Below are 14,674 nucleotides of genomic sequence, written 5' to 3' on the forward strand. Positions count from 1 at the left end.
AAACTTAAATCTAGTTACACCTTTTATCTCATGTGAAAGATTCTGTTATTTCATCCAGTCTCCTGAAGTACAGAAATAGGCTATGTGAGATTGAAGAGGGTCAGTTCTCATTTCTGCATAGCATAGCAGAGCAGAGAAGAGCATTGCAATTTGTTTCAGGAGACTTACCATCTCAAAGAGGTTGTGATGCTTAAAGTCTTCTCCCTGAGGATTCCAATTCTAGTTGATTTTCCAGTAAATGAACAAACTGACCAAACCTTGACTTTTCATAGACCATATTCTCTGGAATTATTTTATTATTTTTGTAGTAATGAAAGAAAATAAAATCCCAATTTACTGAATGAAAGAACAATGAAAGTACAAACAAACAATAAAACCAAAACAAAATCCCCAAACTCAACATTAGATTTCTAGAGACAGTAAAGAAATAATTAAAAAAAATATTTAAAAGACTTCTAACTGAAGTCTATTCCCTATATCTTTTAATTTTTTTAATTACAAAAGAATTGTTACAAGTAATTTCCATAGTGGTATATTGATGACATGATTTCATATGACCATGAATAATTGCTACTTTCTTCCTCAGGCTTCACATATTTCTACAAAGGAAAAGAGTACTGGAAATTCAATAACCAGATGCTCAGGGTGGAACCTGGCTATCCCAGATCCATCCTCAAGGATTTTATGGGTTGTGATGGACCAACAGACCGAGATAAAGACCGACACAGCCCTCAAGATGATGTTGACATTGTCATCAAACTGGACAACACAGCCAGCACTGTGAAAGCCATAGCCATCGTCATTCCCTGCATCCTGGCCTTGTGCCTCCTTGTCTTGGTTTACACTGTGTTCCAGTTCAAAAGGAAAGGAACACCCCGGCACATACTGTACTGCAAACGCTCTATGCAAGAGTGGGTGTGATGTAGGGTTTTGGTTTTTTTCTCTTTCCCTCCCAGGAGTTTGTGGTAACTTGAGATTCAACACAAGAGCTGTTATGCAGTTTCCTAGCTAGGAGCGGGCATCTGTCAGTCTGAAACAAAGCTGATCTTTAAAACCCAGGGGGTTGCCTGTCCTGCGCATGAGTGGCAATTCGCTCAGCTGGGAAGCTTCCATGATACACAGTATCTGCTGTTTCTTCAGTCCTTTGTCTTTCTTTGTCATTCAATTCTAGGCCTTCCCTCTGCACGCTCAATGCCCTATAAACTATCAGGATTAACTAACAAAGAGGAATAAAAATATCTTCAATGTTTCTACATTTTTTCCTTAAGGCCTGTTCCCCTTCAAAGAATTTTTTGCTGAAAGTAAATTTTTTTAGAGAAACACAACAACCAATAATGGAACTTTCAGGAAAGTGAGAAGACCTAAAACAGCTTTGTCTCCAAAGAGGATTGCTTTCTGTCTGCTATGGATAAAGTCCGATACTCCTACTTCCAGTTTTGTCAGGTGGGAGACTTGGATGACACGCAGGACTTCAGACTGTTCGGACAGCCATTTTCCAACAAACAAGGGGCCAAAATATCTGCAATATAGTAACAGCCTTAATACATTCATTTTGTGTTTTTTACAGCTGCTCTGGGCTATGTCCTCAATGTTTTAAACTCATATTCAATACTATATTCAAGCAGAACCTTTTTATTGGTTGATTTGATTTCTGGTTAGTTTTCCTACATTATCTTTCCCAAGCTGTACCAAGCAAACTACCCCAGGCCTTTTATAAGTCTGTCAGGAGCACTCATTCCAAAGAATGGTAAAAAGCAGTGTGTCTCTGAAGTGGATTTCAATGAACTAAAACAACAGACAGACTATTGAGAGACTTGACACTGGTATTATGTTGGTGGTGTAACCCTTTGAGAACTATTACGTCCAGTTTTCAGAGTCTGTTAAACTTGGTCATCATTAAATTAGAGAATTGTGTTTGGGTAATACAGGTTTCAAAAGAAAATCAGTTTTTTGAAACAGATTTCTTGTGACTGCATTTTTAATTATTTGCAATATTGATAGAAAAGCGTTTGTAACATGAATAGAAAACAAAATATATTTACCAGCTACTTTCTTGTTAAAGGAACCAAACGTATTTTAATAATTTGTATCACTTACCAAGAATTTTTCTGAGCTGTCAACAATTTTATAGCTTAGCCTCTTATCTTAAGTATCTTGGATTTCTCTCTTGAGACTGTGTGGCATGACAATTCGATTTGCCTCTGCAGAGGTAGAGTTACACTTTCAAAAGAAAGCTAAGAAGATGACTCTGACAGTGCATGAGTATCCTCTGGTGTGTTACCCCTTTGCATGTTCATCATAGTTCTCAAAGGGTTAAAATTTCTGGCCTTCAGTCAAACATGGTATCAACTGACAGAGCCAAGGGACCACCAAAACATTTTGTCATTCTGTGTAATTTGTGCTAACAGCAGTATTGTCATTTTCATGTGACCTGCAGAGCAGGTTTGTATCAATAATTTTTTCCTAGAGAAAAGTCAGCAACTGACAGACCTCTTTATTGATTTTAGGAGCTGCTTCTTGCAGTTATAGGCTTTACAGTCACTGGGCTGTGAACTTATTAAAGATGGTCAGAATGATGCACCCCAAAAGTCAGACACTTGGTTTTTTATGAAAGCCAGGTATCAAGGGGAGTAGCTTTTGCAACAATGAACAGCTTGCCTTGAACTTGATTATTGACCTGTTGACTGTCATTACCAAGTAAAACATTGTCTTCTGTGAACAGCTTCACTGTCTGGATTTCCTTAAAGTGTACTGTCCTATGTCTTTGACCTTTAACTTGCAAACTGGCACAAACTGAAGGGAATCTGGTGTTGCAAATGAACTTAGATGAGTTTTATTTCTTGAAAGGCCTGATAGACGTGATCCAAAATTTGAGAAAAAAAACTGAAGTGTTTTAGTAGGAGAGAAGTGACATAGACTAAAATATTTATGATAGGTCTGTAGAAAGGTATTTTGCTATGTATACATGCACACTCTAAAAATGAATTACAGCAGAAGTTAATTTTTATTTAACTTGAATACAATTTTCAGTATAAAATTATTATTTCTACAAATATCTAGTTATTAATGAAAAGGTTATAGGAAAGTATTAAAATACTTGAAATGGCCAGTATGGGCTTTTACATTAAATGAGACTTTTATACTATGTTCAACCAATTTCTTACTGGTTTCTTAATCCACATAACTGGATCACTTTTTAGAGAGTGTAGGTATATATGCATATATATTATGATTATTATTGTTTTGGTAATGGATAGCTTGACTGCCTTGAATTTATATTCATATTGAGCATAGCATGAAAAATAGTATGCCTTTTTTTCAATTACATGATTTTATATTGATTTGAGGACTTATGAACATATGTGGCATGCTATAAAGCATTGCAAACTTATTTCTTAGAGCATAAACAGATATACATATGTATGGTTAACAAAAATGAAGATTAGAAAAAGATATAGTTTTACAACAAATATGCAATGCAGATGGCATTTTGGAGATGTTTTGTAGAAGTACTGCATACTGTAGGTTAGAAGCGCACCAGTATCAGCCCATAGCATTATTTAGTAAATCTAAGTCAGCTGTTGCTGAAAATATTGATTTATTGACAATTTAGTTGCACAGGATTTTTGCTGTGGATCAGCTCATTTGGTGAATTTGAAATTCTATGCTATTTGTCATATGTATTAAGATGTGTGTTTGTATACTTATAAAAGCACACAAACACACACATACATAGACATGCACATTTTAATCCATTGAGAAATTTTTATTGTCTACAAACTACTATAACTTATGTTCTGCTATAGACAGAACAAAATTACTGATGTTGCTGTTACAATTTTTTTTCCCTTGGATAGTTGGAGGAAAATAATAAGAGAACTACTTATTCTGTATTTGCTTTTCCTCTACTGTAGGAGAATTTTTTTTTTAAGTCAGAACAGCATCTCATCAGTCTTTTTATTCATTTGAAAATTTCATTTCAGTTTTGAAATATCTTTCATGGCAGCTTTAACTTTTTCTGCAACCATTTCCCTGTCAGTAATGAAGTGCTGAGCATGTTGACTGTTGTTCTTTGATAAGGTAACAAAAATATTTGTGTTTGGAGAATTTAACTGTAATTATGCAGGAAGGTAAGTGTGATAATTCTAGTGCTTGGTATATTGTATATGGTAGTTACATGAATACATGATAAGTTGATCATTGAATCTATTTTCTTTTACTTAAAAGTGCATATATGCTATATACAGAGAGTGGGAGAAAAAAAATTACATTGGCATGTTTATTCATGCAAAACAAGATTGTGTCAACATTTCTGTTACATACTCATTTTTTCAGTAGGTTGCAATGCAGTCATAAAGGTTCGCTTTAAGTAAAAGATGTAGGAGCATTTGTGTTCACTGTAATTTCCAAATACATATTGGCTAGTTTCAAATTTTAGAATTTCAGAGTGAATTAGTGATGTTGCCTGATCTAATTTTGAACTCAAATTAGTAAAAGTTCTAACACAATTTTTTTTATAGTTATTTCTCTACAAGGGCCTATAACTATTAGAATTAAGAAAAATCAAATTGAAAATATTTTCAGGTCTGCAATCTGGGTCCCTGCTCATGTGCCGTGACATTTTTAATAAACATTTCCATATTGCTATTGTCATGATCTGTATTTTGACAATACAAAACTGAATAGTGTTGTGTTAATCAGCTACAGTCTATCAAGCTGACTACACAAGGTCGTGTATCTTCAGAGTACTATGGTCTATATGATGCAGAAGGCCAGAGTAGATTATGGTAGTGTTTCCTTTGGCCTTTCAATATCTAAACCTATGAAAAGGTTATTGACTGTAGAAAAAAATTAATTTTTATCAAAAAAAATTAAAAATATGTAACTGTATATTTACTGGATAGGCTGGGATGGAGAGACTCAAATGGCTCCAAAGGAGCCCTTTCAAGTCTCCAGAATAAATGTAATACATATTTTATATATTCCTATGAACTTTTGTTCTTTTTCTTCTTTCGAAGTGGGAAAAGGGAGGGGATGATAAAAGAAAAAGATTTTTTAAGGCTAATTTTGTGAATTAAAATAACATAAGCTAATAAATCCAAACATAAGGGGCAGACTTACACTTTTTCTTAGAAGCACACTTCACATCCCCAGTAGCTTGATCAAGACTCCTGTGCCATTAGCGCTGTGGGTTAAGAACGGAGTGTAAGGCTTAATTTTTGAATTTTCAAATTTTTTGGGGGGGTCTTACTTTACAATCTAAATGTCAGTTAAATGTAGCTTTTGGTACCAAATTATATAGTATCTAATTCTAGCTTGTTGGTTAGAAAACAGTGCATAGTCTAGGAAGTTGGTCTGCCTATTAGCAATGGAAGTACTACATTCCTATTCTTTTTTTTTGGTTTTTTTTTTTTTTGCATTTGAACCATTGTTAAGACAAATCTTAAAACACACATATAGTAAACTCAATAGTGAACGTTCCAGGTACTGGATTTTTAGGGAAGTAGAAATGCAAGCTACCATACCATTAGCAGCCTACTTTGGAAAAAACATGAGATGACTGGGTGGAGGAGCAAGGATATGACTGCAGGGGCTTGCTCTGTCCTGGCTCCCATCTCTCCTTACAACATGGCCTAAGTTTCACCACCTATTGCAGAGGTGAAGGAAGCCATGCACCACAGCAGTGGGAGATGTGAAGTAGCCATAACAGAACAGTAGCTCCTGGTTTGCCTTTTGTTGTTATCAAGACTGTCTCTGGACACCTCTGTTTCCAGAAGTATAAATAGATGACTGCAATTCTATGAGTTATTACTATCAGCTGAGGAAACAAATGCCACTGGCCACTTAGGTGTCCAGCTGTGCTGTAAATCAAATAATATTATCTGGAAGCTGAGGAACAGATAACCTGTTATTCAATACAATGATATACTTTTGATATTCCAGCAGTGTAATGTTAGGCATACTTTCTTAGCTCCCACTACATAGACTGCAGGCAAACAGAGTGGTTCTCATGAGATAAGACCATTTAAACATATGTCAGTTACAAAATCGGGTATAAATGAACCATGTGCTCATAAAATTAATCTCTGATACATGCATGTGATTAAATGAATTGTCTGCCACTAGTCTCATGAAAAATATGTAATGTGTGAGTCAAACCTGTCTAACCCATTCTTGTGGCTTGCCATCTGAGATGTCAGAGGCTGATGGAGAAAGACATTGTCATCAGTGCCATCAATGCTGAAAATATCTGGTAAACATCAAAAGCATGCCATCACTTGTTGCAAACTGGCCCCATTTGAGGCTTGATCTAAGGTAGCCTCTAATGTTAGGCAGCATAGATTTTTTTATGATATGGAATTATTCTATATATGTATGTATATAAGCAGGAATGCCCAATAATAATCAGAAGATGAAATTTTGAAGGATCATCAGTGTGTGAGCACAGCAAGCATCTGTTCCTAAAATCAAAATGTATTTTAAGGAAGGATGTAGACATCGTTAAAGACATGAATTATAAACAGGCCTTCTTTCCCAGTATACATAAGTTTTAGGATATCATCTAAAAATTATGGTCAGTTAATTAACATTTGGAATTGCAGCTGCCCATTTTGTCTTTGAAAGAGGACATTCTGTGAGTGGTGTCCACAAAATATGTTGGCTTTGTGGAGATGGCTTTAAGTATTGCTCTGGTCTACCAACAGTTAGATGAAATAAATTTTATTTGCAGAGAAGACATAAATGAAGAAAGGCTGATGTAAACTAACACGTTAAGACGGTTTTCTGTACTTGGATGTGTATGCAGCATAGTGCTATTTGCTGTCACAGTAATACTTCATAAACAATAATCATTACACAGGTCAGCCACTTATGATGGCATGAAGTTTTCCAGTGACACAGCTTAGTTTCTTCTGCTTCTGTAGAGCACCATTGTTCACAGATCATTGTTATTATACCCACTACATAAACCAAGGTTTTCTGTTTAGTTAATAGTAATTTCTACCATATGAAATTAAATTATGTCCTTTTTATAACTACAACCTTAATCTTCTTGGAGTGGCATATCCTAATTCATAGCCTTTCATGACTTTTTTTTTCCTTTCATTCTTGCAGTAAAATATATACTGAATATTGTCTCCATCCTCATGAATAATCCTGTTCATTCTGTGTCATGCAAGTGTCTTGGATAACCCATTTACTAATCTATCATTCCAGGAAGTGGCTTTCTGGGAACTGGGATTAGCAATAGAATGCTGGCATAAAATAGCTTCCTAAAGTACCCACTTAGTCCTTAACAATATGACAATGGAGTTTGAAGGGTTTTTAGTGAGGTTTTGTGTTACTTACATACTGGCAACAGAACAGTGTAACTCTGCCAATCAGTGAATGTCCATATCGGTTCACAACTTGCAGTGTTCTGTGTTGAGTTATAAAATAAGGTTTCTAATTCATATTTCCATCCTGATGTGTTGGTACTTAATACCCAGTTTACATACACATTTATAGCTTACATGGCTTTGCATAAATTCATCTGCCTTGTTGAAGCCAAGAGTACTTAATGTCAGCAGATAATCCGTGTTAATAAGGTATAAAATTTTGGTTCCCATACTATCATTTTGAAACCTTAAAGAAGAGAAAATAGGTATTACCACAGTATCACTTTTTCCATAACTTTCCAAAATGATGGTTTCTAATACTCTTTGTCAGTGTTTAAAATTAGATGAGATTAAATATGTCTCAAAAGTACTGTTTTACAACTGATATGTTGCAGGTAAATGCACAGCCTCGTATTTGAACATACAATGATTCTAAAGAGAGAAGGACATACTGTGTATGCTTTCCTTGGCCATTGCCACAAAATTGCCAGTGCTCACATACTGGTCACCTTCATATCTTATGGGAACATTGTGAAGTCAACTCAAGCAGTTTGTCTGCTTGGATATAAAAGTAGAATTATGTAGTTTAGGAAATGATACATGTGATGACATGCATTCAGAAGACATCATCAGCAACCTACAGCACTCTTTTAAATGACCATGACAACTACAATTCATACCTGCAAGGCATAGCTGCAGCTTATAGGTACATGGTTGTGTTTTACCTCATATAATAAAATGCCATGAATTCTGGCCATGCATCACCAGGCAGATGAAAACAATCAAAAAGACCTTTCAGAATAGCCATTGTCAATACTCACAGCTTATGGAAATAACTGGATTGTTATACTCAACAAAATTTAGTCTTGAATAGGAATCGAGAATTGGAGGAATGTGTGATGATGAAAATACCTTATTCCCAACTCTTACTCCTTGTAATCAAATAGGTAAAGCATTGTCAAGTGTATATATGTGCATGTGTATGTATATATATGTATATGTATATGTATATATACACACACACATAACATCTATCTTTACTGTGTTTCTAAAACATACAGATATCACATGTCAAATCACAGTATTGTCTGACTGTGTCCTGTTGAAGTCTTTCCCAGAGGATACTTAAACTAGTCATGAACTTTCTTTCCACAACTTCTAGGACCCACAGGAAAACCAACTAGGTCTTTTGGTCAAAGCCTACAGACAGACACAAGTAGCAGAAGAACATTTCCATTTTTGATTACCAAAAAAATAGGAAAAGGAATGAAAACATTTTCACTTATAGGTGCAAGTATTACACCAATTTATCAAAAGAGATGGAGACAAGGATCAGTAATACCACTAAAATTTCATGTAATCAACAATAAAAGAGAAGAGATATTACCAAGAACTTAGTGATAGCTTGGAAAGTATAATTGGCCTCTGACAACAAAAATATCTGTTAGGCTTTAGAAAGTCCACTGAATTTTGTATTTGGATTCATAACCCACCAGATAGGAGTCAGTCAAAAAGCTTCTCAATATAGTTGCTCTAAACCTGACTGCAAATATATATAGTAATACATAGTACATTATTTATCTGGTGCAATCAAAATCTTTTGAGATAGATTTAGTCAAACTAATATTAACCTGAATCTCTGTGCAAAAACTGGTCACAGTGAAATATTCTTCTGTTTGTTCTCAAAAATTAGATCCAAGATGATTTGAAGAACTCCACTGGATAAAATACTGAAGGACAAGGAAGTCTTTAACTTCTACTAGTCTATATTACAATCATGTATCTTTATTTCCATTATAGTCCTAAAGTATTTAATATGACAGAAATACTTTTATGGCCATTGGCTGGATCATCTATTTCTATTTCTATATGTAAATTGATAAATACAGTCAAACTTCTGATTCCCCTCCATACCCTTTTCTCACTGCACCTCGACATGTTTCCTTACTAATAAAGGCAATATTTATTTTTTTATTCTCTTGGTAGGCAAATGGGAAATGATCTGTTCATTATAAAAATTAGCAAAAACAATTTTTTTGTCTATCTCATTTAAGCATGTACAACTTTTTGCACTTTGTCAATAGGAATTGCAGCTTTTTGTGTCTACAAAGAAGAGGTAGTACCTTCTCAAATCTCCTGTGAATATTTGAGGAGCTTGATGTATATCTTTCACTGTGTTTTGTTCATTTTCCAGTACAACAACACTGAGTTCTAAGTTACAGCAGATTATTGAAGCCTTTGCCTTCCATTTACCTTGCCATCCTTAAGTCTGTTATGAAAAAGGCATGGTACAGCCAGGGCTGATCATCATGGATTCTTTATTTGCATCTTGGAACTACTTGACTTGTCAGATGTACAATAGTGTAACACCAGAAACCTACCATTTTTTACCATTTTTACCAGACATTGTATGTCTGGTAAAAATACTATTTGTATGTATGGCTTATGACATCTCTGAAATGTGAGCAGACTAGAAAACTGCATTTCAACAGTCTATATTATTTTCAGTGTTTCCAGTTCTCATCTTTAACCTGTTCTCTTTCTCCTTTGCATTCTGATGCCTATAATCTGTGTCATAAATATCCAGACAAGGATTTTATGGCTGGACTCCTTCCTCTACCACAAGTCAGTTCATACATATACATCAATTCCATCAATTACCATACTGCTGTAGCATAATAGGCTAGCACTGTTGCATGGCAGAATGCTTTGCTGTTATGCACTGTTTTCCAATTGATCCTAATTTTTCAGTATCACATATAAAAAACTCTCTCTGTCATCTGCTACTGAAGTCTTGATTCATTGCCCAGTTCAGACACAGCTTGCAGAGAAAGGTGCAGGTGTTTGACTTCTGAGGTTTGCTTTATGTTATAGGTGTTCCTATATGATCAGAAACTGTTTGAGGGATGCAGTGTCTTCTCCTTGCCAGTCCTGTGGTAGTATTGTTAGCAGTTAAAGCATGTGCAGCTGGTTTTGTCAGTCTGTAGTCAACTAGAGTTTGATATGGATATATACAAGAAGGGTACATTGTTTTCCAAGCTTCATACACATCCTTGTTTCTCTTTATTAATAGCATGCACCTTACATTCTCTCCAGGTGCTGTATTCTTGAATCTATCAAAACTTGGTTTCTTCCTCAGTTCTGCTTGTTGAGTGTTATTTTAGCAGCTGATTCCATTTTCTATTGTTGACATTCCTTCATCCCTGTAATTCCAACAGAAGTTGTTCTGCTTCCAATATGTTAGCTAGAAGCTACTAAAATTCTGGTTCTGCCCACCCAGTGATTTGCTTATTTATCCTCCATGTCTGAGAAAGAGGAAATCAACCTTTCAAGCAGAGACAAGGGTGTTTGTGCAGTTGATAGGATAGCTCTGAAAGTGGTTTTATGCATAACATGACCCTAAAACTCAGATATTGTTAAACATAAATCTTCAAGCTCTTTATCTTCAACCACCCAACAGTTGTTCATTTATTTTTCAAAGTCTGACAAATAAGTCAGAATATGGATGTGATGATTTCTCTTGTGTGAAACAAATTTCTCATTTTTATTCCCTTTTCTCTGCATAGCTCCATTTTCATTTCATGCCCATGTTCCGCTTATTAGGATGTGTGTTAGAATCAAAATAACTGGAACATTTATTTGCTTTCTGCAAACGAATTTCATTTTATTATTGTTATTTTATTTTATTTTATTGGCTCACACAGCATTCTATACGGTAACCTTTTTATAACTGACATATGTTATTCCTTCAGGTAGCTTCTACTGACAAACACAACGCTTGTTTGTGTGCAAATGCAAGGCTGACTAAATGGTGCTAAAGTGTATTATGACTGTCAGATATAATCAGGCAAAATTTTGTGGTGCTTAGACTGATTTTTTTCATTGATTTTATTGATCAATGCATTGAACAGTGTTTTATTATACACAAGTAGTCTTTTGTTAGTAAATCAAGACCTCATAGTGCATTGTTAAACTGAAAGGGTTAATTAATCTATGTAACAGCTCACCAAGCTAATCTCTTTAACTCCTTATACTGTTGTGTCATTAAAGGTCAAGGGGTCATGATAATAATCTCATTGCTGTAGACCATTAACATGACTGAACATTTTCAACAAATACTTATGTTTACAATGCTATAACCCTTTGACTGCTGCGGCAACCTTTAACCATCGAACGTCACACGGTAGAATCATCATTGTGGTTCTTGCCATGGCAATCAAAGAGTTAAGGGCTGTGCAGTGATTTGTTTTATATTTATTAATTTATATTTATTTTTTGTTTTCATTTGAGAAGGGGGGAATTGGGGTGGGGCAGTTCTTGTCTGCTGTAAGTGTCTTAACCAAGGGAAGGGTTAAAATGGCTTTTTATACTATTGCATCTTATGTACTTACCATCGTTTCATTGTGTTGTAATTAAAAAAAAAATCTGTCAATAAATAAGAGAACAGAAAAAAATTTTCATAAAGGCATTGTGGTTTAATTGGTATATATTGCTGTAAGATTTATAGCTACTGTTCTTTAGGTATTGTATAGCATTAGAGCCAAATTTAGCCTCCAAACAGGAATGCCTTTGTATAATAACAGATAATGACAATTTATGGATATATTATGGATGTAACTGTCTGTGAGCAAGGTGAAGGAAACATTATTTTTCCAATCAAGGCAGAGTAGGAAAAACTAGTTTGTATTGGAAAAGAGGTGGAGTAAGTGACAGTGCACCTACTTCTGTAATGTAGGCTGAGAGATTGCAGTTACGGCCACTACAAAAAATTATGAACAGGTGGCTGAGTTCCCTCCTTTTTTATATGCAACAAAACCATGACAAATTTAATGTAAAAAATTGAGTCTAATGATTCAAATTAGAAAAAATAGGCATAGAGTAAACACAACAGCAACAAAAAATTATTGAAATCAAACCAGAATAGAAGATCAGAAGACTAAGAGCAAAGGAAAGTTTTGTAAAGCTGGCTCAGTTTTGCAAAGATCTGTGTGTTCTCCCATGTCAACAATAATGTAATTCTTCTTAGGCTATAAAGCGTTACAGGTTTTCTACCCCCATGCATACGTGTGGGCATAGGAAACCAGGAACAAGCTCAGCCTACTGGAAGAAAAACATAAACTTATTATTGTTTCAGTGTCCTTGCAAGAAAGACAGCAGTGCTTATAAGCTGATCCAGGACCTGAGGCCAAACTCATCACATACCTAAGCTACCTGAAGCTTTGTTCTTTTCCATTCTAAATCAGAGGTACATGAGTAAAACAGAAATCACTGACTGCAGTTCTCAGCCATGAAAGAGGAAAAGTTCCCTGGCTGGGCCTTAACTACAAGTGACTGACAGGAAAAACACAAGTTCTAAACTGAATGGTTTGGGGAGTGTCTCTACCTAAACATCCTTAAGTTCATGGAAGTGCATTGTTTCTGAAAGATTTAAAAGAATTCCCAAGCTGATTCATGTATTCTCAATACCATTCATTTAGTAGGTAAAGGTGATGCTGCAGGCAGAAAACTGATTAGTAAACATCAGCAATCACAGTTAACATATGAGAAATTTGGCACAGTTTTCCAAATCTATTGCTGTACAATTATGTGGCTGATAATTAGATTTTTGTTTTAATGTTTGAGACCAAAATCAAGATTTAGTTTCCATGTATTCTTCAAAAAGCTTTCCAATCAAGAAATAATTACTAGTTAGACAAAAAGGATTATGAATAAGAGATATTCTTAATAACTGCTTGCCAACCTCTTTCTTGTTGCTTGTTTGAATTATTAGAAATGGTAAACACAATCAACTAAACATTTGGACATTAATAGCTCTCAATAGAATTTAAGCTTATGACTATATTAGATATTACTTTCTTCAGGTAAAAACAGCATGCAATGGCATAGAACATATTCATTTTCCACTCAAAATAAACTAAAAATAAAATAAACCAATATTTTATGGAACACTTACTGAGCCAAGTGGGAAAACTCTGGGCACTTACTATGAGTTATAAGGATTGCACTTTAATGGATATCAAACACTCATAAAATCCACAATACATACAAGTCAAACTGCCTTTCTCTAAGTATGTTGGCAGTGCAGTGCTGGTGTTGGTGAAAATGAGTCTGTGTTGGTAAGGAGATTTTGCTATAAGATATGTAAATTTTAGGTGCACATTTGATCTGTGCTTCACTAGTATAAAAAGTTAGACCGTAATCAATGCCTAACCAGTGTTCCCTCAAGACACTTTCCATCTGAATGAAAGTGTACTATGAGCCTCTGCACAAACATTCAGAATGCAGTTTTCCCAAGACTTGACAAAACCTTATTCTCTTACTTCAATATGTGCCATATTAAAATGCAACATATAGACTTTTTCACTTAAGTGCCTCTTTCCCCCATAAGTTTATAATTTATTTTTATATTTTAAATCTGAGATATTCAGATTCAAGAGAATCCAAGTATTTAGCTGAAAAGGTAAAGCTGCATGCAAGAAAACAGAAAAAGAAAAGTATTTGAAAATTATTTTCAAGATATTTTTATATTAGTATTTAATTTCTGAAAGTTTTCCAGGCTGAAATAAATATTATTGCTACCACACCACTCAGTATATTGATATGAAGTTTGGCTTGCAACTTATTCATTCCTTTACAAGTTACTGCAAGAAACAACTCCTAAAGTGCATGCTTAATTTCCCAGATGTTTGTGTGAAATTAGTGTCATTAATAACCATATTGATTGTCTTTATTTCCCAAGGATTCTTCTACTGAAAATGTTACCCTGAAGTGACATGTAGAGACATTCTTGTTATCCATGACTTGCTCACTTGCTGTCTAATTGCTAGATGAGAGATTTACTGTGGAGTGCTTTTGTGTTGTGGTTCATAGATAATTCTTGCTTTGATTTTCAGCACCAGTCAAACATTCTCACTATGACAAATGACAAGTGTGGCTGCACTCCTCTTGTTTCCACACCAGGAAGTTATTCTGTCACAGTGGCCAGCTTCCCACTGCATGTCTTTGATCATACTGTGATTAAAGTAATACATTCAGTTCAAAACTATCCTGAAGAGTTTTTCTATTCATGTTGTATTTTTGTAAAGAAATACTATATTATCTCTGAAGGACCAGTTTTACAAGGAAGATATGGAGTATCAAAATACTGTCACAGTGTCAAATAACTTTGTTCTCAAATCTCTCCCAGGCCTGGCTTCCATGGCAGTCCACACTGTGTGTGCATTGCAGATTTTCTCTTGGAGTGTGCTAGCTAGGCCTTTTAGGCATAAAACCTGTGTTTACTTTTGGGAGGCAGTTAT

General features: G+C 34.9%; 1 protein-coding gene across 1 annotated transcript in view; it reads left to right on the top strand.

Annotated features, from left to right (window-relative positions):
• The window catches only part of MMP16 (matrix metallopeptidase 16), a 174,057-nt gene extending 162,215 nt beyond the window's left edge, over positions 1-11,842 (top strand). The window contains exon 10 of the mRNA XM_071421634.1: positions 587-11,842. Within this exon, the coding sequence (XP_071277735.1) occupies positions 587-921 (335 nt within the window). The 3' untranslated portion in view covers positions 922-11,842. The remainder of the gene's footprint in view (positions 1-586) is intronic.
• The last annotated feature ends 2,832 nt before the right edge of the window (positions 11,843-14,674 follow it).

The sequence above is a fragment of the Agelaius tricolor genome, unplaced genomic scaffold, assembly GCF_023055355.1.
Source record: "Agelaius tricolor isolate 1412-34295 unplaced genomic scaffold, bAgeTri1.0.p SCAF_2, whole genome shotgun sequence".
NCBI lineage: Eukaryota > Metazoa > Chordata > Aves > Passeriformes > Icteridae > Agelaius > Agelaius tricolor.